This window comes from Gorilla gorilla, chromosome 10, assembly GCF_029281585.2.
Source record: "Gorilla gorilla gorilla isolate KB3781 chromosome 10, NHGRI_mGorGor1-v2.1_pri, whole genome shotgun sequence".
Classification (NCBI taxonomy): domain Eukaryota; kingdom Metazoa; phylum Chordata; class Mammalia; order Primates; family Hominidae; genus Gorilla; species Gorilla gorilla.
The window spans coordinates 31,605,863-31,632,922 of record NC_073234.2 but is presented as its reverse complement, the minus strand read 5'-3'; the positions used below and the strand labels follow the sequence as shown (position 1 = coordinate 31,632,922).

The 27,060-nt window shown below is 36.3% G+C and overlaps 1 protein-coding gene across 1 annotated transcript in view; it reads left to right on the top strand.

Annotated features, from left to right (window-relative positions):
- The window catches only part of SLC15A5 (solute carrier family 15 member 5), an 89,044-nt gene that overhangs the window by 35,347 nt on the left and 26,637 nt on the right, over positions 1-27,060 (top strand). Inside the window, exons 5-7 of the mRNA XM_055358740.1 lie at positions 2,487-2,673; positions 17,672-17,860; positions 25,246-25,377. Coding sequence (XP_055214715.1) covers positions 2,487-2,673; positions 17,672-17,860; positions 25,246-25,377 — 508 coding nt within the window. The remainder of the gene's footprint in view (positions 1-2,486; positions 2,674-17,671; positions 17,861-25,245; positions 25,378-27,060) is intronic.

The following is a 27,060-nucleotide window of genomic DNA, read 5'->3' as shown; positions in this document are numbered from 1 at the left end:
AGATTCCAAAATTATATACAGTAATGTTATGCTAGAAACTTCAAAGAAAATGCTTAGATCATACTTCACCAGGGAGGCAGAGGAATTTCCAGTAGGATAGGCTGGGTTTAGATTTTTGCCCCCAGATGAAATAATCACCAGTACAAAGGCAATCAAAGTACCAAGAATAAAACATCATAGAATTTCATACATATTTTAAATTTAGTAGCCATTATTGACCTTCAGTTGCAAGACATACATCTAAAATATGTTGATATTATGGCTGATGAGGTTGCCATTTGACATTACTGGCCAGTCAAAGGTGAGAATGAATCTCTATTGACAGCAATTATTTCTGAATACTCAAAGGCTTGGATGAAATAAAAGTATTTAAAATTTTACAGGGCGATGATTTCAGAACTTGAGGCAGAGGCAGAAATGATTTCAAGCTTTCAAGACACTGCAGCCTTTTCTAAGATTAGGCAATATATTAATATTGCTTCACTAAAGATTAATAGTACATTTGCCACATTATTAAGTTAACAGATTTCTGTGTCTGTGATTCATGCCGATAATAACTTTATTCCTATTAACAATAATTCTCATTTGAAATCAGTAACAGAAACTTCCAAGTTGTGCTGGGAGCCTTTCAGTCTTAGAGTTGTTCCGCTGCCAGCACTTTTTGTTAAAACACATCATTCATTTTCCTCCGATGGGGGATCCATGCTTAATAATTTTATTGAAGTAGGGCAGAACTAACTAATGTTCCTTTAACTCTTGCCATCTGTACTCAGCCAAGACAATCCTTGTTTACTTTGCTAAGGGTCAAATTAAAGATTGGGAGATAAATGATCACCAGGACACGTTGTCTATAGAAAGAATCTCAGTGAAAATGTGGTCTTGTCCTGTGTTTGCGCAGTTAACATGGCAATAGGCTCATTTTACAATTGGTGGACTTGGTAACAGCTGTACTGACACCATAATACAGATTCTCCATATATACCCTCTTGAATTGTACAATTGAGTCTAGAGAAGGGGTTAGCAAATGTTTCAAATGAGAAATTATCATCTGGATATTTGAGCGAGGCTACTCTCCCAGGATGGTGGTGAAGCAGGGATCCTAATGCAGCTCTTGTACCATAAGAGTTTGGAGGATCCATTCCTCAAGAAGACTTGGTTGACTTTCTGTCTATGACACTCAATAGCTTTGTGTACCACTGGGAATTAAAGAAATACTATGCGCTACTAAAGATCATGATGGGCTGGGCACGGTGGCTCACACCTGTAATCCCAGCACTTTGAGAGGCCGAGGCAGGCAGATCACGAGGTCAGGAGATCGAGACCATCCTGACTAACACAGTGAAACCTCATCTCTACTAAAAATACAGAAAAATTAGCCAGGCGTGGTGGCAGGCGCCTGTAGTCTCAGCTACTCGGAAGGCTGAGGCAGGAGAATGGCGTGAACCTGGGAGGTGGAGCTTGCCGTGAGCCGAGATCACACCACTGCACTCCAGCCTGGGTGACAGAGCGAGACTCTGTCTCAAAAAAAAAATAAAAATAAAAAAGATCATGATGAAGCTGATGAAGCTGTAACAAAGCTCATGTACTAGAAAAGTGAAGAGACACCTCTTTCATATGACATCATCCCTTGGTTCTGATATCACACCCGGTTGCCAAGAGGATTGGAATACACTAAGAGGCTCCAAATCAGTGTTAGAGTTTTAGTTAGCATTGGGGTTATTTTTAAAATGAAGAAATTCTAACAATACATTGAGGATTTGGGGTGGAGCACAGGGTTTTTTTAAAAAAAATTGTATCTTTCACTTTATCATGCAAACCTTTTTCATGTTGTTTCCTTTATGGAATTCTAGCATCACGTAATTAGTTTGAAGGGAGGGCAAAGACACAAGGTTTTTTTTTTCCTCCCCCTGTTACTTAGTTCACATTGGAAGCAAAGCCTCTCTAAATAGCCCCCTCAAAGACAGCCTACAGCAATTAACATGTGTCCACATTGGGCCCCTCTTCTTAGGAAAAAGTCATTTCTATATTGCCACCAAACTGGATGCTTTTTAAAGAATCTATTCTAGCCTCATTTTTTTCATCAGGGTAAAAACAGACGTCTTTAGTATTTTTTACTGGTTTTGTGTTAGTGTTCATGAAGAAAAGTCATTTTGCTTATCTACAGAATTTAAGTTATTTGGCTTTTTATGTGTCATCTTAAGCACAAAACTGGGGCCATCATTACTTTTCATAGAAAAATTAAGAGAGACTAAATGATGATAGAGTCTTTCATGAGGAATGAGTACTATTGTCAATAGACTAGACAGAGCTCCTACCACCACAGATGAAGACCCTTTATCAGCTCATAACTGGGAACTTAAAAAACTAGGGAACATCCAGCTCATCCATCACAGAGTACGTGCAAGAGGGTAGGCCTCTGGTGGACGATGCTTTCTTCAAAGTTAAACCCCTGTCTTAATGCATGGATGTTTCCCTCTCGAATACAGATTCCTTCAGGATATTATCTGCAAACTATGAATTCCAACCTGAATTTGGATGGATTTATTCTGCCGATTGCAGTAATGAATGCCATCAGCAGCCTACCATTACTAATTCTGGCTCCTTTTCTGGAGTATTTCAGCACCTGCCTCTTTCCCTCTAAGAGAGTTGGATCATTTCTGTCAACATGCATCAGTAAGTACAATTTAACCATTTCATGCGAATCGTTTGAAACTTTTTTAAAACAACATTCTGCTAAGATCCGAACTAGCTATATGCTCCTGAGTAGTGTCAGATTTTGATAATATGGAAAACAGGTGAATTTGTGACTGATAACATCCATCTTCCGAAATCTCTAGCCAGACATGTGTCCCATCTTCTTCCCATCCTTTTATGTTTATGTCTCCTCAGAAGACACACCTGATATAAAGAGATGGTGAAATTTCCAGCACTACCAAATGACCTATCCTTAAAGTCAGGCAGTCCTTACCCCTTAAGTCTATGTCAAATAGGTTCTTAAAAATAAACAGTTAATTCCAAAAGATCACTTTAATTTCTGAATCGGTAACGAAATTGACTAAGGATTAGTATTGTAAGTTACAGCTTCAATACAGTACTTTATCAAATAGTAAGTGCAATTTAGGATATCATTCTCAGAACATAATCAATAGGACATAAAATAAAATTTATCTGATTGAAATGAGAGAGAAGGATGGAAGTCCATTCTGATCATATTCTCCTCTGCCTGTCTTCCTTCGAAACCATCAGGGAACAAGAGAACAGTGCGGGTGCAGTAAAACAAGTTTCAATCTAAGAATCAGAGAACTCTGCCATTGAACTGCTCCTGGTGACTTTGAAAAAGCCACTGAAACTTCCTTGTTTTAGTTTGCTTATTTTTTTTCATTGAGTGACATACCCTAGATAAATTTTGGATCATTTTGTTCTGTAAAACTTTTGAAATCACTCAGGATGACATCAGTGCCCAGAACGTAGTCCAGACACATAGCAAAAGCTCTATAAATGTTAGCTATTATTATGAGTCATTATGTGCAGGGGACACATTTAATTGTTTGGTGAGCATAAACAGAAAGCAAAGAAAGTTTGAAATTCTTAAGTAATATCATGCAATGATAACCTAATGTCTTATCCTCTACTTGAGAAACAATTCTATTGAAATAGTCAAGGTCAGGCATATAGAAGATTCTCTTCTCTCGGTTAACCTGTTCTTATTTTTTATTTATTTATTTTTTTTTGAGACGGAGTCTCGCTCTGTCGCCCAGGCTGGAGTGCAGTGGCGCTATCTCGGCTCACTGCAACCTCTTCCTCCCGGGTTCACGCCATTCTCCTGCCTCAGCCTCCTGAGTAGCTGGGACTACAAGTGCCCACCACCACGCCTGGCTAATTTTTTTTTGCATTTTTAGTAGAGACGGGGTTTCACTGTGTAAGCCAGGATTGTCTCAATCTCCTGACCTCGTGATCCGCCCGCCTCGGCCTCCCAAAGTGCTGGGATTACAGGCGTGAGCCACCACGCCCGGCCAACCTGTTCTTATTCTTAAGAGACTTAGGAGACTATGGCGGAGTCTTCTAGTCACAGATATTTTTTTTTGCTTCTCTGTTTACAGAAGTTACATTTCATTGTGTGTGTTTCCTGTTCTTTATCTACCAGATCACTCAAGATCACATCATGGAGTGGGTTTATTTTTGGTTAGAACTAAAAGTGACTAAACTCACCTTAGTTTATTTTATCATCTTCAATTATAGAGGAGGACTTTAGTATATAACCTTTTGTGATGTATTTCTTAAGCCAGTAACCCCATCTTTATTTATTGTAATAGGCTTTAGCAAACTATATATCTTTAGGTTTTGACAATCCTTAAGACTTAAAAAGTGCTTTTCTGTCTGCCAATGTAGAAATCCAAAAGCCAGCACATATTTGGTGAATGTCCAGGATTAGCAGTAAAATAAAGATAAAAAAGGAAAAGTAAGACATGGTTTGTATATACCTTCAGCAAGTCCATGATTGAAACATAATGCGTGCAGGACAAAATAGGAGTAAAATCATACTGTGAAATGCCAAAAATCTCAGCAGTTTTGTACAGTGTCATGAAACACCCCAATCTGAGCTTCCAAATCATGCTTAATTACCACAAATTATAAAATTTTGGGTACCCTAGAAAAATATTCTATACAACATGGCTAAAATAAATTCTTCCTGAGAATAAGAAATCTTAAATTCACTTTAAAGTTAAGCAACTTTCTTTTGGACAATTCTCTACTCCCGCATATTTGAAATCATATCTCTTCCTAAAGAAGAGTACTTTTTTTCTGGATTTAGAAAAGTTAGACAGAGTTATTTAGTATATTGTTTGATGTTGTTAATGAATTAAATATTCCCCTTCAAGATTGGTAACAAGACCTATTGCACAGGAAAAAGGAAAAACTAGACTCACTTCAAAAGAAACTAAGCTACGTTCCACTGGGTACAGAATACTGATTTCAGTTGTTTCTGAACCCCACTCCATTCATTCATTGATTTGCATACTTGTACGTTTATTTGCATAACGTTTTGCTATGGGAATATAAAAGTGCGATGATATGCGTCTTTTAAACTAGATATTTGCTTAAGTTTTCCATATTCTGGTTATGATTATGAAAGATTAACAAGTTTTATCAGGACATAAAAGTACCAACCTGGGGTACTTTTTGATACTAATTTACATAACTGAATTAGTCTAATATTAAAGTTACCTTTCACTTTGAACTCAAGTGCCTGAAAATGTGGGTGAAGTATATAGGTATATGAATTATGAATGAACATATATTTGTGAGTTCCTAATTTGAATTTAGGAACCTTCATACACATATTACATTTAATCTCATGATAAACCATCATTTAATAGATCAGGGTCACAAAGATAGTGTCATTTGAACAGGTTTTCTAATTTTAAGGGCATAACTTTATCATTATTATTATTACTATTACTATTCTGCTTAGCGGCTAAACGTAGCTGTTAGATTATAGAAGTTAATGTATTGATGTTAGCTTGGCATCCTTATTGATATTTCCAGTTAGAGCCATGAAGTACCTGAAAAACTCCTTTTGTCATCACAATGGGCAGTTACTCCTTATACTGTCACATGCCTTTCCACATTCAGGTATTCTCCTTCCAGGGACTGTCATATTTAAGGAGGCAGATGGTAAAGTCGATGACAATGCCTAATGTTTTACATGCAAAATCACAGCCCAGACCAAGAGTGAGAGATGGGGAAATCTTACCCAGCTGGTCAAACTAGAAATTTATAAAGAAAAAATAAACTTACTTTTTTATCTAGCTCACAAACAATGCAATAACAAAGGTGTTTCTGATTCAAGATGCAACATTCCTGAGTTCATCACCTATGGAGGTCAAGAAATATGTCAGGGTCTCCAACTATTAAAAAGAAAAACCTCTAAGTCTTCCAAGACTGTGAAAGGCAAAGACTTCATAGGCGCAGAGTGTTTTATCAAGGGCTGCATTTTCTTAATATTACACTTGTGTGGATTTATCTGTTTAAGTCAACCTTAATTCACCACAAATCCAGAACTAATGATATTATTGTAATTTATCTTCTATCATAATTGGGTTTACTTCATTTTATATTTTTTTTAGTTCAAAAATGTTTACACTATGAGTATTTCCTTTCCTTAGCATTAATTAAAATCCTGCAGTATGGAGCCTTCAGTAGTTAGTGCTGACACACACAAGTATTAATCTGACCAAAATCAGCCTAATTAAGATTGTTATTAAGGCTTACACAAAGCAGAAGTGTACAACACAGTAGGTAGCAATTATCTTGGCTTTTAAATAACATTTAAATTGAAATGTAGATGAAATATATTCACATTACTGCAATACCTTTTTTCTTTAAAATAAAAACATGAAAATTCAAGTTCCAGCTAAAAGTCTTTTATGATATAGTCACAGTCAGTGTAGGTCCCTGTATACATAACCAGTAACTTCAACTAGTTCTAATAATTTGCAGTTGTATAAAGTTCTTTTTGTGGTTGACACCAAAGTGGTTGCTAAGCTAAAAGCCAAGTCAAGGATCCAGTTATTTTCATTGCAAGTACAATTATCGCAGGGAAAATTATTTTTTGATACAGCTTTCAAACTGATATATTTTCCCAAGAAACATCATGGTATGTACCCATTGTAAAATACTTGATAGGAGGAACTGTGTAAACACCAAAAGAAGTAAACCATGAATTGTAAACATCTAGCCTGAATAAGTCATTCATTCGGTTGCACATTTGTTTGATATAAGCGCATTAGTATTCTCAATTCTTAAATGTAACATCAAGTTGGAATTAAATCAGAGGTGAGGTAGATCATCTAATATGCAATCTGAAGCAAATAACTGATGCCTTATAGAGATACATTTGCGTATTTTATCTCTATGTAAATGACTACCTGTTCTACATTCAGAAATAAAACAAACTGAAGCTGGGTCTTCTGAAATGAATTCCAATGGTCTACAGAGAAACAAAAGATAGAAGGTAATATATATGTACATATATATATGCATATATATACATACATACATATACATATATACATATATATACATATACACATATATACTTATAACATGTCATGTGTTTTGTATATATTATGTATAAAAACATGCCACAAATAGGGGAAAACAATAAAAATAAAAAACATATGCCACCCTAAAAAGCGAGTGACAAATATCTTCCCCAAAGGCAGCAGATACATAAGACAATAAAATTATAGCTGTCTTTATGAGAGTAGTTCATGAACACTGAAAGATATATTAACACTGAGAAAATTTCCTATCCTGGGAATTTGCCAAAATCATGGATCCAAAGGGAATTTCTCAAGGACTCCATAGAATTTCATACTTAAGGCTGTGAGCTTACATATCAGAAACTCAAACATCACACTACACATAGAAACCCATAGTTTTCTCAGCAAATAAATTTATACCTAAAGAATCTTATACCAATACCTAAAGAATCTTAACATGCCCACTTTTTTAGTATAAGTTCAGCTTCATTATGAAATCACAAGTGCAACCCTAATGTTTCAATAAATTCGGAATGTCTTTTATTTCATTGTAGACTAATTTGGAAAATTATTACATGGTTCAATAATAGCATAAATTATAAGAACTTCAAGACTCTTGTGGACTTGTCTGCAACCACACAGGCAGTATTAAAACACACATTATTCATCTGAATATAATATCTCGTATGCAACCATTGTGCTTTATCTTGTAAGTACAGATCTGCTAGAGGTTTAAAATGTGTACATTCTGATAAACTGCACTCTGCTTTGGGTGTGTTATTATCTCATACAAGTTAAGAATTAAAAATGGAGTGGATTAAATTTAGGTCGGAATCAAAGTTTGCTTTAAATTTTAAGAAAGTTAGTTTTCATTGGCACCGGAGTGCAGTAGCAAATAAGAAGCAAACATAGATGCTTAAATACTCTAAAATATGCTTTGCCCTAAAATACGTAGGTAAATGAGTGCTATGGTTTGTATGTTTTTGTTCCCTCCAAAATTCATGTTGAAATTTATCCCCAGTACAACAGTATTGGGAAGTGTTGGTTTTGGGAGGGGAGTGAGTCATCAGTGTTCCACTGTCATAAATGGGATTAGGTGCTCTTATAAAAGGTCTTGATAGAATTCATTCCATTTGCTCTTCTACCTTCTGCCATGTGGAACGTGCCATCTTGGAAGCAGAAAGCAGCCCTCCCCAGACAACCAAGCCTACCAGCACCTTGTCCTTGAATTTTCCAGCTTTAGAACTGTGAGAAAAGAAATTTCTGTTCTTTATAAATTACTCAGTCTCACACTTTTTTTGAATAACAGCACAAGCAAACTAAGACAATAAACTAAATACGTGTGCTTTGCTTGAAATTTTCTGGAGAACAGTCGTTCATTGGATTTTGCTAGATCAGGCCTGACAGTGTTATATGCTTGAGCAGTGCTTCTCATAGTTTAATTTGTATAAGAATCATCTAGAGACCTAGTTTAAATGCAGATTCTGAGTCAGTAGTTCCAGAGCAGAGCCTGAGATTCTGCATGTCTAACAAGCCCCCAGGTGATACCTACACTACTGGTCAGGGAGGACACTTTCAGTATCAAAGACAAAGAAAGTGGCCCAAAGACTGCTCTCTCAAGTTTCATGCATGTGTATAGGCAGCAGTGGCCCAGGTAAAATGCCACAATTTCTCTCTAGGCCAGAACGAAAGTTCAGTAACAGGTAATAAAAGCTGATGACTAAACCAGGGGTTAGCCAATCACTACAGCTCATGGGCCAAATCTGGCCCACCATCTGTTTTTGTATGACCTGCATGCTAAGAATGGTTTACACAGATGAACATTTGCAACTGATTTGATAATAGAAAACACCTTTGAACTCTAATTAATTGAAATTGCATCACCCTTCCAAAAGAAATAATTTTAAATTTTATCAATTTTAAAAATCATAGAAATTTATTTCTCTCTTGTTACATAAGTACCTACTTATCCTCAATTTTGTTGTTTTTCTCACAAAGTCTGAAGTACTTATTACTGGCCTTTTACAGAGAAAAAAAACAGTGATGCTTGTCTAAACTTTTGCTGATAATGCCATAAACTTTCCTTCATAAAATATAAGCATTTTTACATAGCACAAGTAACAATCAAAAAAATAAAAGTGCATGATAGTTGTAAAATCTAAATTACCTCAAATTAGTCAGGATAAGGGGTATCTTAGAAGGTACTCACAGAATTCAAATTCTGAAAGAAAACCAAAGAAAGCAACTTAAATTACTTTTGAGAGGTCTAGTGCTTTTCTTCCTTTCTTTCTTTCTCCTTCCTTCCCTCCCTCCCTCCCTTTCTTTTCTTCTTTCTTTCTTTCCTTCTTTCTTTCTTCCTCTCTCTCTCTCTTTTTTTCTTTTTTAGACAGAGTCTAGCTCTGTAGCTCAGGCTAAAGTGCAGTGGCATGATCTTGGCTCACTGCAACCTCCACCTCCTTGGTTCAAGCAATTCTTGTGCCTCAGCCTCCCGAGTAGCTGGGATTACAGTTATGTGCCACCACACCCAGCTAATTTTGGTATTTTTAGTAGAGATGGGGTTATGTCATGTTGCCCAGGCTGTTCTTGAACTCCTGGCCTCAAGTGATCCTCCCACCTCGGCCTTCCAAAGTGCTGGGATTACAGCTACAAGCTGCTGCACCTGGCCAGAAGTCCATTGCTTTTCTGATGCTTATCCTTGTGTTACAATCTTTTTTTCCTAAACGGAAAGCTCTTCTCTCTTTCCATGCTGTTCTAAAATTTCATCTTATTGTACTTTGGTAAAGGTCTTTTTCAACCATTGTACTTTTGACCCAGGTGGGCTCTTTCAATTAGAAAAATTTTATTTTTTAAAAAAGTTTCCTTTCTTCCATTTTCTTTGTATTTCCTTTTGAACTCCTATTGATCAGATGTTGGACCTTCCTAAAATAACTCAGTAAGTCTCAATATTTTCTCTTCAAATCTATAAATGTGTTTGTTTGATTTTTATTGTTATTGCCTTTTTTGGTTTGTTGTTTCTCTATTTGTTTTGGAAATTTCTTTGACTTCATCCTGCAAATTTTCTGCTGAGTTTTGTATTTCAGAAGTCATATTTGGTTTCTAAGATTTCTCATTATCCTTTTTTCATAGCTACTTATTATTGATTGCATTAACTACAGATTACCCCCACTTCCTGTTTGCTTGTCTCCTTGTTTTTCACATGGGAAGCTTTTCTCCAATGTCTGGTGATCTTGGGATATCTATTCTTATAGATTATAAAATAATAGTATTACTCAGGATGATATGACTTTGTACATAAGTGAGACTTACGGGGTTTCTCTGTAGAATGCCATTTGGCAAGGGAACCAGTCATATTACTATGAGAATCTCCCCCCAGCTATTATATGCAGCAATCTTTTAATGGAGTTATTCAGCTTACTGAGAGAAGATTTCTTCAGCCTCCTGCTTTGAGACATACTTCCTAGTGCTGAAAGTGAGGTGTGGCTGTGTGCAGATAGGAATGGAGGATGTCTCATCATTCAAAATCTTAGTTTTACCCATTTTCCATTTTCAGCCTCAGCCTTCTCTGAATCCAAAGTCACACGTATTTAAATTCTGCAAAGTAATCTCCAGTCTCTTACCAGAGGAGATGGAACACATACTCACCTTGTTTCATGGGGATAGAATTGGAGACTTGACAATTTCACTGTTCAGTGCACAGACTTTCAACCAGTCCTTGCAGTTTTCCTTCTGAGTGTTACCCCACCTTCTGAAATACCTGGTGCCTTCAAGTCATGAGCTTCTAAATGATTCCTCAGGGGATTAGGAGGATTAGGGTCATGCTTCTTCAGTCTCTCACTCAGCTGTCAGTTTAGATTGTAGCTCCCTCATTTATTTTTCTAAATCAGTTATCACTTCTCTTTCCAATTTCTACATTTTTTTCAATTTTTGTCCACCATTGTTTTCTCTTTCTCTGACTTTTTACCTTTTCCAGATTTCTTTGCCATCATTTAACTAGAATCATGAGAAAGAAAATTAAAATTGTGTGGTCAATCAGCCACCTTAACTGGAAGTCCCTAAACTGCTCTAGATATTGGAATGTAGATAAAAATCTTCTTTTAGTGGAATAGGATCTTAAAAGTATTCTAAATCTGCATAGTTTTTTCCAACTTTCTTTTCCAACTTGCAAAGAATTTGCACCATTATGCATTATCTAATACCAAATTTTGTACAAAAGATACTTGAGAATTTTTCAGGTAAAGTGACTGGCCCACAGTTACTTAACTAATAAGAGTCATACTGGTGGAGACTATTTAATTAGAAAAATACTTGGCCATTATCTAGGTCCTAAACCTTGAAGAACATAATTATGTAAAGTTTTTTTGTCTTTTTTTTTTGAGACGGAGTCTTGCTCTGCAGCCTAGGCTGGAGTGCAGTGGCATGATCTCAGCTCACTACAAGCTCTGCCTTCCGGGTTCATGCCATTCTCTTGCCTCAGCCTCCCAAGTAGCTGGGACTACAGGTGCCCACCACCACGCCCGGCTATTTTTTTTTTTTTGTATTTTTAGTAGAGATGGGGTTTCACCGTGTTAGCCAGGATGGTCTCGATCTCCTGACCTCGTGATCCACCCGCCTCAGCCTCCCAAAGTGCTGGGATTACAGGCGTGAGCCACCGTGCCCGGCCTTGTCTTTTTTAAGAATTAAAAAATAAAAAATACTCAAGTGCCTTATTCTCTGGGTGTAAATAATTAAAAATTCATCTAAATTTTGTAAACAAATTGAATAATTTAACATCATTCTAATTGTTTACTGTAATGTCAAAAGCAAAGCCTATGGGACAAGTATTAAATTGTGCTTCTATTGTCTGGGATAGTTCAGCTCTTGCACTATTAGGACAAAAAAAAAAAGAGCTCAGTAAAATAAGCTGCAAACCTCAGCAACCAGCTCTGATTTTACTGTAGACTCTATCTTTTGTTTAAACTCATCAACAGTGGGTTGTTGAAACTTACCTCTCTATCCTCTCAATTTCATTCCCATCTACTCATTCTCACCAAGTGACTAGCTTCTCTAAGTTGCAAGAATAAGATTATATGATAAATATGTCCTCAAATTCACTTTTCTATTTGTCAATATTCTCCGTATTCTAAACATTCTATACATTTCTTTTCCTTTAGAGGATAACTTTTTTCTTTCCTTGCTGGGATTAAACTTGGGCCCCTAATCCTTTTCTCTCTCTCATCTACTTCAGGATGCTCCTATATTATTTATTTTTTCCTCATGTATCTTTAATTTTTCCCATCTCCATTGACTCCTCTTCCATCTATACAAACATGACTAAGCCTTTCACATCTTATAAAAGAGCTTCCTGTGATCCTGCTAACTTCTTAAGCAATTTGTAAAGCTTTCTCCTTTTCTGCACACCAAACTTCTTAGAAGATTAGATGACACTACTTATACATACCACCCACTCATTGTTCAACCCCTTGCTTTCTGATTTCATCATGGGAGTCCTGTTGAGTGTAAAAAGTAACTTGTAATCCATTCTTCAATACAGTAGACTTGTCACATGTTTCATTATCCTCTATCTGTTAAAATATTAAAAATATTAAACGTGGTCATTTATTTATTTAAGATTGTGTGTGTGTGTGTGTGTGTCTGTGTGTGTGTGTGTGTGTGTGTGTGTGTGTGTGTGTTGCTTACTCTGAACCTGGGCCCTTTTCTTGGTAGTAAAGAGTAATAAACAAAACAAACTTAAATCCAATTCTTGTGAATCTTCCAATGAAGTAATTGAAACACATGGTACAAATGAACACACTAAAAATATTTAATTTCAAATTGTAGTAAGTATAGTGAAAAAAATGGATGTTACGGGATCTAATTTAAATTATAAAGTGCATATCTAAAAGACAAAGAGGCATTAGACAGGATGGTTTCAGACAGAGTGAAGAGCAAATAAAAGTCCCTAAGATGGAAAAGAAAGAGTTTAAGATATTCAAGAAAGATGAAGATTACTGTGGCTGAAACCTGGTCAGACAGTAGAAAGTAGCAGGCAATTAGACTGAAGTAACAAGCATAGGCAAGATCACACAGGCCATGTTAAAAGTTATGGATTTCTTCTTAACTGTGTGGACACCCATAGAAGGAATTAAGCTGAAGAGTAATATTCAATTTATATTTACATAAGCTCAATCTGGCTGCTGGGTGCTTAATAGGTTAGAGGTGGACAAGAGTGGAAACAAGAAGACCAGTTAATATGCTACTGCACATCATCTGAGTTAAAAATGAGAATGGCTTGGCTTGGAATGATGGCAGTGGCTATGGATAGAAGCAAACTGATTTATAATACACAGTTGACCCTTGAACAACGCAGGGGTTGGGAGCATCAAGCCCCACACAGTCAAAAATCTACGTGTAACTTTTCACCCCCTGCAAACTTAACTACTAATAGCCTACTGTTGATGGAAAGCCATATTAATAACATAAACAATCAATATACATTTTATGTTATATGTATTACATAGTGTATTCTTACAATAAAGTCAGCTACAGAGAAGGAAATGTTCTTAAGAAAATCATATAGAAGAGAAAATATATTTACTCTGTATTAAGTGGAAGTGGATCATCACAGAGGTCTTTAACTTCACTGTCTTCACACTGAGTAGGCTGAGGAGGAGCAGGAGGAGAGGTTGGCCTTGCTGTCTCAGAGGTGGTGGAAGTAGAGGAAAACCCGCATATAAGTGTACCTGAGCAGTTCAAACCCATGTTGTTCAAGGGTCAAGTGTATTTTGGAAACAAAATCTACAGGACTTAATGATGTATTTGGAGGTAGGGGGAAGAGAGGGGACCACAGATGTGGAAGAGATCAGAAGAGTGAAGGAGAAGAATTAGAGAGAAAGATCAAAAGTTCTACTTTGTATATCCTCCTCCTTGAAACCTTTTCTTACACATGACCTATCTTTCTGTCCTTGCTTTCAGCACTTTTACTTCATTGTCTTGCCCCAAATGCAAACATGCTTGAAGGCACTGCTTAGATATTCTCTGCTGTCCCTCCCCAGTCCTCTTTCAGTTTCATCTGGCCCTAAACTCTGACTCTAAGCAGATGACTCATTATTTTTTCTCTCTTGATTCACCCAATTTCCTGAGCTATAACACATTTTCAATTGTCTTCTGATCGTTTCTCTTTAGACAACCGCTTTGTACCTCCAACTCAACTCAAAATTAAATTCATGTTATTCCCATATCTACTATGGTTCTTACTTATATTACCACTGCCATCTTTCCAGTCACCTGGATTCATATTCATAACTAACTTCTGCTTCCTCCTTGCTCTTTGCTTCAGTTGCTATGGTTTTATCAGTGCACTCTAATGCATTTTATGTTTCTACCTTCCTTATATTTTCCAGAAGTGGAAGCTCTGATTGTAACTTAAGCCCCCATTATACGTTACCAGATTATTTTTATCACTTCTATCTTCCTACCTCCAATATCTTTCCTATTCTACCAACCAGCACATGACCTTTAGAGTAATCATCCTAAATAACAATTGTAATCATTTCACTTGTGTCTAAAATCTTCAATGATTCTATTATCTTCATTCTCTTATCTTCAGAGTAGTTTTCAAATTTCTTAAAAGTGTATTAAATGCTTCTTATGATCTGACCCCAATCTATCGTCTACCTTGATTCCCAAATAACTTGAACGTCTCATCATCCTGAAAATCTGTCTGATGCTTTCACAACGCTGTCCCTTTGCTCATGCCACGTGTGCTGCTTTCACCTTTTCGTACTGAAACCCTTCTTTCTTAAAAGCATAAAATGATGTCTCTCACCTCTCCAACTAGCAATAAGTTCTTCTCCTGATACTCCCCAATAGAATATGAGTCTGCAATGGACCAGACTCTTTTCATCTTTTATCCCCCATGGTGCTGAGCATACTATCTTGCATATTGCAGGAACAGAGCAAATATTAAATTGAATTGACATATTAGCACTCTTTCTGATGAGTCTGTAATGTGTCCAATAATCTTGATAAAGGTGATTATATAATGAATTTGGTCTTAAAGTCAGATAATATGTGAAATGTATATTTTTTATGTGAGCCGTTTACAGAAGCAAAATCTCTACTTTACTATGAATACGCCTTTATAGTCCTTAATTTAAAATAGTAATAAATTAAAAATTCCTCAAATTTTTGAACTGAGGTTTATTGAGGTTTCCTCCTTTTTTACACCTTTGATTTCTTGGGGACCCTGGAAAGAGCAGTCTTTATGAATATATTTAAATTCTGAGATATAATCAAAAAAATTACCTACCAGTTTCTCTATCAACCAAAACAAACACTAAGCTATTTAAACATTAGATTGATTTTTCTGAATTGAAAGCTTTGCCTTATCTAAAATTGTATGCAAGTTAGCAAAATGTGACTATCTGAAAATTTCAAATAAATTCCATCAAGCTAAAGTTTGCCTCCACTCTAACGAAAGGATTAAGTCCAGTAATATGAATGCTAAATGGAGAAATGGAATGGTTAGAGTAGATATAGACTCGGTAACAAAATCCTACTCAATGTCAACAAAAAACTTCTAGATAATTCCTTAAAAGTAAAAGGAAGAGAAGAGTTTGACCACTATAATTGTTGGCATTTACACTCTTCACTTAGCTAATTTATCTCTTTAAGAAATTTTTTTCTAAACGAAAGTTTTAGTCCTTAATTCTCTAATAGCTGTTTTACCTTCTCTGTGAAGATCAGAGAAATGCCAGACAACTGAGGACCAATAATACTTTAAGTTTATTTCAAAAACATGTTTAAAATAATAATTAAAGCTATATATAAAGATAATTTTATATTTGAACTTCCTCCAAATAATTTTTGACTCATATATCTTTTTTATGAAAGTTATCTAGGATGATATCTCTTTTCTGGGAAAAAAAGTTTTAAAACATTGCTTTATCTTCAATAATAATTGCTACTAATTCAAGGGATCCACACCTGCAGATTCAACCAACCTTGAATAAAAAGTAGTTGGTTGCATCTGTATTGAACATGTATAGACTTTTTTTCTTGTCATTATTCCCTAAACAATATAGTATAACAACTGTTTACACACTATTTGCATTGTATTAGGGATTATAAGTAACCTAGAAATGATTTAAAGAATAGAGGAAGAGGAGCATAGGTTATGTGCAAATAAATACAAAGCCGTTTTATATAATACACTTGAGCAGCAGGAATTTTGGTGTCTTTGGGGTCTTGGAACCAATCCCCAGCAGATATCAGTTGTCTTATTTAAATGTCACAAGCACCCTACAAAGTAAGCGTCATTAACTCCACCTTGGAGCTGAGGAAAGTGATAATGAGGTTACATTACTGGCCTGAGGTTCTATATGTAGGAAGTCAGGGAAGAGGAAGTCAACTCAGCCCTTTGTGAGGCCACAGCCTAAGCACTGGATGGCCAAACAGCACAGATCACTGGCATCTGGATATCCCAAGGGCAAACAAATGTTGAGGAAACATCTAATGTCCAGCACCTGTTGTTTCCTGACTTTTTAATGATCGCCATTCTAGCTGATGTGAGATGATATCTCATTGTGGTTTTGATTTGCATTTCTCTGATGGCCTGTGATGATGAGCATTTTTTCATGTGTCTGTTGGCTGCATAAATGTCTTCTTTTGAGAAGTGTCTGTTCATATCCTTCACTCACTTTTTGATGGGGTTGTTTTTTTCTTATAAATTTGTTTGAACTCTTTGTAGATTCTGGATATTAGCCCTTTGTCAGATGAGTAGCTTGCAAAAATTTTCTCCCATTCTGTAGGTTGCCTGTTCACTCTGATGGTAGTTTCTTTTGCTGTGCAGAAGCTCTTTAGTTTAATTAGATCCCATTTGCCAATTTTGCTTTTTGTTGCCATTGCTTTTGGTGTTTTAGACATGAAGTCCTTGCCCATGCCTATGTCCTGAATGGTATTGCCTATAGGAACACTTTTCCACTGTTGGTGGGACTGTAAACTAGTTCAACCATTGTGGAAGACAGTGTGGCCATTCCTCAGGGATCTAGAACCAGAAATACCATTTGACCCAACCATCCCATTACTGGGTATATACCCAAAGGAATATAAATCATGCTGCTATAAATACACATGCACATGTATGTTTATTGCAGCACTACTCACAATAGCAAAGACTTGGAACCAAACCAAAGGTCCAACAATGATAGACTGGATTAAGAAAATGTGGCACATATACACCATGGACTACTATGCAGCCATAAAAAATCATGAGTTCATGTCCTTTGTAGGAACATGGATGAAGCTGGAAACCATCATTCTCAGCAAACTATCACAAGGACAAAAAACCAAACACCGCATGTTCTCACTCATAGGTGGGAATTGAACAATGAGAACACTTGGACACAGGAAGGGGAACATCACACACCAGGGCCTGTTGTGGGGTGGGGGGAGGGAGGAGGAATAGCATTAGGAGATATTCCTATTGTAAATGACGAGTTAATGGGTTAATAATTAAAAAATTTAAAAAAATAAAAACAAACAAAAAAGAAACATCTAATATCAATGGGTAAGAAATGTTATGGCTTATTACATGAATCTCTAGCTCTTCGTTTAACTTTTTTTTCTTTTGCATTATCTTCCTTCAGTTGCTGGAAATCTTTTTGCTGCATTGTCTGTGATGATAGCTGGCTTCTTTGAAATACACCGAAAACATTTCCCTCCAGTGGAGCAGCCCCTTTCAGGAAAAGTTCTCACTGTTTCCTCCATGCCCTGTTTCTACCTGATTCTTCAGTATGTTTTACTTGGAGTGGCGGAAACGTTGGTAAACCCAGCCCGTGAGTAAACACCTTTTCAACTAATGTTAGAGCATACTGAACCTTTACACAGAACACATCACCTCAACCAGAACAATTAAAGTGGTATGTCATCTATTCACCTCCTAGAGAGTTCCCACAATACTTCCAGCAAATTTATTTATTACTTTTTTACAAACATTTCATTTCTCCTCATTCCTCTGCCATGCACAGAACAATTATCAATTCTGCCTGGATGCAGATGGAACAAAAGATTTTTAATCTGGTTAAAGGCAATAACCATTTTGTCAGACACACCACAGGAGGAAAACCTCTGCTAAAACCCAGAAGACAACTCCAGAACACTAAGATGTAAAGCCTCTTCTCTTCTCCCTTCCCTCCTCTCACCTCCCCGACTCTTACTCATAGATAAACTCACAGGCCGGGTGCGGTGGCTCACGCCTGTAATCCCAGCACTTTGGGAGGCCGAGGCAGGTGGATCACGAGGTCAAGAGATCAAGACCATCCTGGCCAACATGGTGAAACCCCATCTCTACTAAAAATACAAAAAATTATCCAGGTGTGGTGGCAGGCGCCTGTAGTCCCAGCTACTCAGGAGGCTGAGGCAGGAGAATCACTTGAACCCGGGAGGCGGAGGTTGCAGTGAGCCGAGATTGTGCCGCTGCACTCCAGCCTGGCGACAGAGTGAGACTCCATCTCAAAAAAAAAAAAAAAAGCTCATTTATACTCCTCCAAAAATGACACTTAATGTTCTTTGAGAGTATATAAACATGCAAATGAAATGAAAATTTAAGCCAATTTTCCAGATAACTTGATGTCTTTGAATTAAATTACACTAGATTAAATGAGATCACTAATGTTTCATAAGACAGGTTCAAAATAAGTTTATTAAATATCAAGGGTTTCTGAATTATCTAGATTGCTTATATTAATTAAACTAGCCACTTTACAATTTATCACAATATTTCAGTGACTTCTTGCAATACAGTAATGTGTGTGTACATCTATTTATCTGTGTAATTGATTACATCTTATGTTTCTATCCTCCTTAAATTTTCGTGTAGTAGGAGTCCTGATTGTAACTCAAGTTCCCATTATACTTTATGGATAATATTTTTATAACTTCTAACTATCTTCCGACCTCCATTATCTCTCCCATTCTATCAACTGGCACATGGATTTTAGAGTAATCATCCTAAATAACAATTCTAACCATTCCATCTGTGTCCACAATCTTCAATGATTCTATTATCTTAAAAGTTGTTTCCAAACTCCTTAAAGATAAATATTTAATAAATATGTATTTATACACACACATACTTACGATACCAAGGCAATTCATTAAATAATGAAAATAAAATTAAGTTGGAGTATATTCATATATATGTGTCTCAAACTTCTTTTTTTATAATTGTATATCATTTCATTCCATATATTTTGCATACATAAATTATGAGATTTTATACTGGGGACTTCACTGTTTAACACTGCAAGGAAGACAAAAGAAGTGTAAAGCAATGCTACTACACAAATATTTGTGATCTTCTCTGATGTTATTCCCAAAAATGTGTTGGAAGTGTCAGCCAAAATTTTCTGGGCTGGTATAGAGTAAATAATGAGTAAAAGTAATGAGTGAATATGTGGAGGAAATTGCTAGCCAGCTTAGCAATAGTGGTTCAACATACAGAAGCCAGAGAGGTACAGAAAACCAATGACTGTGAAAAAGGCAGATCATGTGCTACACATCACTTACTCCACCACTCCCTGATTTACTCCAGGAAATCAGGCCTAACTGAGGTCTAAGTCACTTGACTCAACTGCTATCGGGATCACGGACCAGGGACTGAAAGAATTTGGTCTGATATCTAGCTTTTCCATTACTACCTACATAAACTTGGGAACTCATTTAACCTCCAATCCTCACTTTTCTGATATTTAAAATAGAAATAATTGTATTCTTCTTTATATCACAGCATTGATAGGGTAAGAATCAATGGGAATGAGAGACTACTCCTTGAAAATCAAATGACATAAAATATGAAAGGGTATTTCAAACTATAAAATCAAGTATTACCCTTCTGGGAGACAGTACAGCACAGAGGTTAGGCTCTATGGTCTTGAAGTCAGACAGATCTGAATTCAAACCCAGTTCTGTCACTGACTAACTCTGTGAGGTTGGGAAAATTATTCCTCATTTCTGGGCTTTTCTCATCATCTATAAAACAGGGAGTTGTTCAAAGGACTAAGTGGAAGATTTTATGTAAAGCAAAAACCGCAGTGCCCCGTATATAGACAGCATTCAATAATTAGCAGTTATAATGTGTTGTTAACATTACTAAAAGTAATGGCAAAAACCACAATTACTTTTTCACCAACCTAATATTATTATCATGTTTCACATGAATTAATAGTGTCAGACTCAGAACAGAAGCACAGGTGTCCTGTTCCCAGCTCTTTCTGCCATAAACCACCTGAACAGCTGGGAGACCTGGAAGCATAAGCAGAACTGTCTCTCACTTGATTCATCCTAGATCCATCTCTTTCCTCTCACCTCTCCCCTCCAATCCAACAGCAAGTCCTCATTTTTACTCTGAAATAGAACTTAAATCTGGCCACATCTCACTATCCCCTTTGTTCTCCTGGTGTACAACACCATCATCTCCAGCCCCAATTCGACCAGAGCCTCTGAACTTTTCTCCCTGCTTCCTCTCCTGCCCCATGAGTCCATTCTCTTCAAAACAGTTGTGGTGTTCTTCTCAAAACATAAGTTCTATCATTCCCCTGATTGAAATTCCACAGTAGAGTTTTAGATATAAATTATTCACAATGGTGAATAATGTTCCACATGATTTGGTCTCCACATGTTGTTCCATCTACATTTGGTTACAATCTGCCCCTTGACCACATCCCCAGAAACGTATGTGTTTCTAAGATGCTAGATTTCTGTCTACCCCAAGTCCTTTGTACTTGCTTTATCCTTTATTCAGAATTCCCTTTCCTCTGTTTTCAAATGACTGGCTTCTCATTATTGAGCTTTCTCAAAGGTCTTCTCTTTGGAGGGGCTTCCTTGAGCATTCCATCACTTTCCACTTAATTACCCTGGTTTTTTAAATAGCACTTGTCAGAATCTGAAATTACTTTATTTATATTTGTATTGCCTGCCTCTCACTGTAAGAATATACACTCCTGACATCAATGTATGTTTCTCCTTTCCGAAAAGTACATATACAAAATAGGTGATCAATAAATACATTTTGATTGAAGAAACAAATGAATGAAATCTATGGCTATCTCTATATGGTACAATAAAAATGTATTATTCAAACTTCTGACAGTGTCCTACGTTGATGGCATTGAGCAAGGAAACACAGTGAATCACTCCATAAATGACAGTAGACATAGCCTACCCTACTAAGACATGTTATACATTGGAGATGAGCTAGAAAAAAAAAAAAGCAGTAGGAAACTTTTCAAATTATGTTTTAATTGTAGCAGCGTACACCTCAGCTGTCTCATACCCTATGTTTGTTCATTCAAAAAATACTGTGTGGGTGTCTACAATGTGCCTAATACTGCTCTCGAAGCTTTAGACACATCAGTTAAAAAAAATAAGACAAAAATTTCTGCCATTATAGCTTATAGCATCTCTGTGGTTGAGTAGTAGAGAGTAAGTTGGGAAGATAGAAGGCTCTAATCAGAGAAGGGTGCACAAAATTGTGATTATGGAGTGGGTACAGTTATTGATCCAAGACATGGTTTTGCAGGCCAGTCTCTGTTACAATTACTCAACTATGTCATTGTGGTATGAATGCAGCCATAGACAACATATAATAAATGAGCGTGGCTGTGTTCCAATAAAACTTTATTAAAATAGGTGGCAAACTGAATATTACCTGGCCATAGCTGGCCAACCACTGGTCTGAGGTACAAGGCATAGGCCATGACCTTGAGTGTGAGTGGAGTGGAAGCTGAGGTAGATTGGAGATCAAGGACATTGGAGGTCAAGGAACTGGACAACCAAGATTGAAAGGATGGAAGGTGGGAAGGATGATCTATATGTATAGTAAAATTGCCAAGTATTAAGGCAGAAGTAGTACCAGAGAGTGTGACAATGAGAGAGGAACTGACAACTCTGAGAAAAAGAGGAAAATGTCCTATAGATTGGCAGATGACAGCACGAAAGGGAAGTTGATGATATAGTCTGATAACATGAGCTTCAAAGCTGAAGCTTTTTTAGGGTTAAGGGAGATATAATGGTCTAAAAATGGCAACAGGATAAAGTTCCATTTTCTGGGACTGTGGTACTTCTTCTCCACATGTTCAAAATAACTTTTCACCAAACACAATAAACACATTTTAACTGTTTAAGAACAACTAGAGTACAAAAAATTTCCAGCAATAAGTCCCCAGTACCAGGTGCCTTAGGAAGGTGGTTATGGCCCTATATTTTGAAGATTCCTCATATGCTGTGATGTGGCATCTTTGCAAGCACTAACCAGCTACTACCTGGAGGCACATTTTTAGCGCTCATTGGCAAGACCAGCTTTCACGTACACATTGAATATTTTTTATTGTGTCTTCATAGAAAAACGGGAACTTTACAATAGTGACAGACTTATTGATATTATCTACATTGTAATGGGCTAAAAGAAATATCTCGGAGCCTAAAAAAAATCAAATTGATGATCACTAAAGTTTCAAAAGATCAGGACATGCAAGTAGATGCCTAAAAATGAAGATTCGAGGACTTGAAAAGCTAAGTCCTGTAAAAGGGAACTGGAGGTTTTCAAAAACGACTAAAATGACACCAAAGAGAGATTAACCAGCAGGCAGAGAGCTGGCAAAGTGTGTTCATGAATTATATACCGTACCAGAAGTTCTAGCAGGAGAAAAGCATAGGATTAATAATTAACTAGCAGAGTAATAATGGGCTTGTATGTTCTGCTTTTTCTTAGTGAAAGAAATAGGCCTACTTACTCTTTCTGCTCATTGCTTGTCTCCTTGTACTTATGGAAAGGAAAGTTTATAAGCCAAATCCTTTTTATAACTGTGAATCATTTATTCCCAAAGCCTATTCAGGCTTCCTCTCATATTCCCATTTGGACCTTTCTGAAAATACTCCAAGGTTCCTGCTGGTGATTGGTACTACACAAAGAGCTGTGTTACCGTGCCACCAATATTTGAAGCCCTTCTCCACAGTATTTTACCTATCACCATTATTATCTTCATCTCCAATCATCGTTTGTGGGAAAAGTGCACATTTAGCACTGCCCTTTGTATTAAATAATGTGCTGTTTCTGCTCCAGAGTTTAAAGTCCAGGAAAGATAAACTGATGCCTTTTCCCACCTCTCAGTTCCAGCACTGAGCACTTTCCTGAAGCACAAAATGGGATTCCTTTAAATCTTTATGGGATAAATAAATCAAGACATGTGCAGGACACACCGAAAGTAAAACAGAAATTTTACATTAAGGAAGGAGCATTAATACATTTACATCATGTGTTAGTAAGATCATGGAAAAGTTCTGGTAAATGCGGAGTTTTGCTGCAGCAAAGTATTAAAAACAAACAAACAAGCAAACAAAAAACCAGGGGTAAATATTCCCGAGAGGAGCGGGAGGAGATAATAAGATCTCTTACTTCTCATAGAGAAGGAAACTAAATGTTTAGTGTTTACAGTACAGTCATGCAACACGTAACAACATTTTGATCAATGATGGATCACGTATATGATGGCGGTTTCATAAGATTATAGTATCATATTTTACTGTACTATTTCTGTGTTTAGATATGTTCAGCTTCACAAATACTTACCACTGTGCTCTAATTGCCAACAGTATTCAGTACAGTCACACGCTGTACAGATTCGTTGCCTAGGAGTGACAGGCTACCCATATAGCCTAGGTGTGTAGTAGGCTAGACCATACAGGTTTGTGTACGTATACTTGATCATGTTTGCACAATGGCAAAATCACCTAATGACACATTTCTCTGGACATATCTCCATCATTAAGCCACGCATGACTGCACATCTGTTTTCTATCATCACTTTTCTTTTTAAAATGAGCTGTAATATTTACTTATGATTTCATTGTGGAAAGATTCGCAAAGCACAAAAGAGTAAGAGGAATATTAGAAATCCAGTAATTCAACCACTGAAAGCTAAGACTGTTAATATTATTTAGTGTATTTCCTTACAATTTTTTTGGCACACATATATAATAGAGATTAGTATAATAAACTCCCCTGTATCCATCTTCTAGCATCAATAATTTTCAACTCATAGCCAAAACTTGTTTCATTTCTACTCTCATTCACATCTTTTTTCCTTCTGGTTGTATAATTTTGAAGCAATCCCAAATATCATACTATAATAAACATCAAATATTTTAACACATATCCCTAAGATTGTCATGTATTTTAAAATATTATGTTTATATGGCATGTACAAAATCTCATATACTTATTTTCATCTATTTCTGATTCCAAAAGAAAGTTATTTTTAATTGAAAATTTAAAAAATTTTTTTTCGTGGTTTTTTTAACCTCTTGTTACTATCATTACTGGCACCCAAAAAATGACTTGGGAAGGAAAGATAACCACTTTGGAGAACCAATGCTTAAGCTATTGTCTCTCTCTCTCTCAGCACCTCTCCTGAAATGAGATAATGCATATTAAGGGCTTTGTACAGTGCCTGCACAAGTAGGAACTACTCAATTTGATAAGATTAATACTGTCAAAAATACCTAACCCTTATTCAGGACCCAGGACCTACGAGTCAGCATTGTACTAAGCACTTTACATGTAGTATTGCAGGTAAGTGTCCCAGCACCTCTGCAAGTGAATAATGATATTATTCCCATTTCATAGAGGAGGACATTGAGGCTGGAAAGTTTAAGTCACCTACCTAAAATCACAGAGATAGTAGATGGCTGACATGGTATTTTAATACTATCTTGTCTAACTCCAGAGCCCATGCTCTTAACCTTGATGCAAATTTTATACAATACAAGTTTTCTATAAGGAACCTAATGAATTACACAGAATCACAGAATTGATAGATTGTCATGATATTATCTAATAGAGGCCACACCTCTATCCAAAATTTATCAGAAATATTCAATTTGGAGTGAAATTAGGGTGAATACATTAGGACACTCAACTACTAAGTAATCAAATTCTCCTTGTAGCTGGGTCAAGGTATATTTTTGTCATATTTTATTCCTTGAAGACATCTGTAAATTGTAACACAGTATATCTTACTATAGTAACCTTAACAAAGTCCAACCCAAATTTTTACTGTATCTGTAAATTTTCTTTGATACATGATCAACATCAATTTGAACAGTCTCTATGAAAGCATTTTCAGGAGAAAGTTCTAAATTCTGACCTCTCTTTTTCTCTCAGTTTCTGTAATATCATACAGATTTGTTCCAAGCAACGTCAGAGGAACCTCCATGAATTTTCTGACACTGTTCAATGGATTTGGCTGTTTCACAGGGGCACTGCTGGTGAAGTTGGTATATCTCATCTCAGAAGGTAAAAATAGGTTTGTGGCATGCTTATATACATTGAGTTGATGACTAGGGAATGGGGAGACCAAACCTTAAGAAAGGGGCTTTGTCAGTGCAGTCTTTTTTTAATTGATCCACTTTTGCAATTAAGATAGAATTAAGATAGGAAATACACTCTTGCTGTATTCATTAATTTCTGGGAATTGTTTTTCTTTTGATAGGAGGAGGTAATTACAGAATGTCATGCTGTCCTTAGTGTATTTTAAAACAAACTGGTCATTATATTCTTATTAGATCTTTCAGTGAGACCATATGCAATAATGCCTCACAGCTGGCATAGACAGTCCTCAGAAAAAGTAAGACCTGTGTACATATAGGGGATAGGGTACCTGAATGATCTTTTTTTCTCATGATTTGTCACAATTCTTGTCTATGCAATCCAAGAGAAATTGTGAATTGAATAACAAATGATATTTTAAAATTTTCCCAGTAGAGATTTTGGTCAGGAGAAACAACTAATCTGAAAAATTCAAATATTGTTTGAAATATTAAAGTACCTACTAAAGCAAATATTAGACTAAAGCAAATTTTAAAGAACTATTCTTTGGTTGCACGTGTTGGTAAAAACAATAGCCAGACAGGATGACAATAATGATAAGTCATCACAGTGATATGACTTTGGCTGTATTTTAAATCTGGACTTCTGAAATTTTGTTCTAAAATGTGGATATATCTTTAATTTTAATGTACTTTTGCTTATTTTATGGAAATGATCACAAGTGTATTCTCTACTTTCAAAAATACTTATTGTTGTGCACTAACAATGATGTAAAGAAAGTGTTAGTTTCTATTCTCTTATAACAGACAAATTTAATTTACCTGCTTTCAAACTATGGGAAAAAATCAACTTCTATGAATGAGGCACTCCTTTTAACACTAAACCTCCATTCGAAAAATATTTATCAAGGACCCATTCTGTTCCAGGCACCATACTGGGCACTGGTGATACCATGACAAGCAAAATAAACACTTGCAAGCCCTCAGGAAATTTCCAGGGGTACAAGGAAGCAATGAAATTAAAAGTGAAAAAGCCAATGATAGATAGAGCAGCAGAGTTCTTGGGAAGAAACCTACTAATCCTTGACTGATGACTAACAAGGTCAAACTCTGCCCTTTCCTTACTTATCCGAGAAAATTAAGCTGAAGTGTGTGTTGAATATTTACTGTGTACCAGGCCGTGTGCTACATGGAATTGTGTGAGATATGGTCCAGTTCTCAAAGAACTCAAATTCAAACTGCGATAGCTAACTGTGTGAATGGCAGCAAGTTGCTGACTTCTCTAGTGCTCAGATTCTTCGTACATAAGCTAGAGACAAAGCACTGGCATTAAGGTTTTGTAAGATAACCTTGAAAAGTCTTACCTATATTCACACCTGAAACATTTTCAGTGTTGAACGTGTTTCCTTTCTTTACATTACTCAGTGAAGATATTTCCAAAAATTTACTAAAACAAAATTTCTAGAATCAAATCACATTTGACATATACATGAAGAACTGCAAAGTCAAATATTACTACCAGTTTATCTTTTATATAAATCTAAATGTTTCATATGCATGCTTAAGCAACCTACCCAGAGTTAGACCAAACAATCTTAGCTAAGTTCTCCCCAAGACTATCCTCACTTTTTTTTTCTGAGAAAGAGTCTCA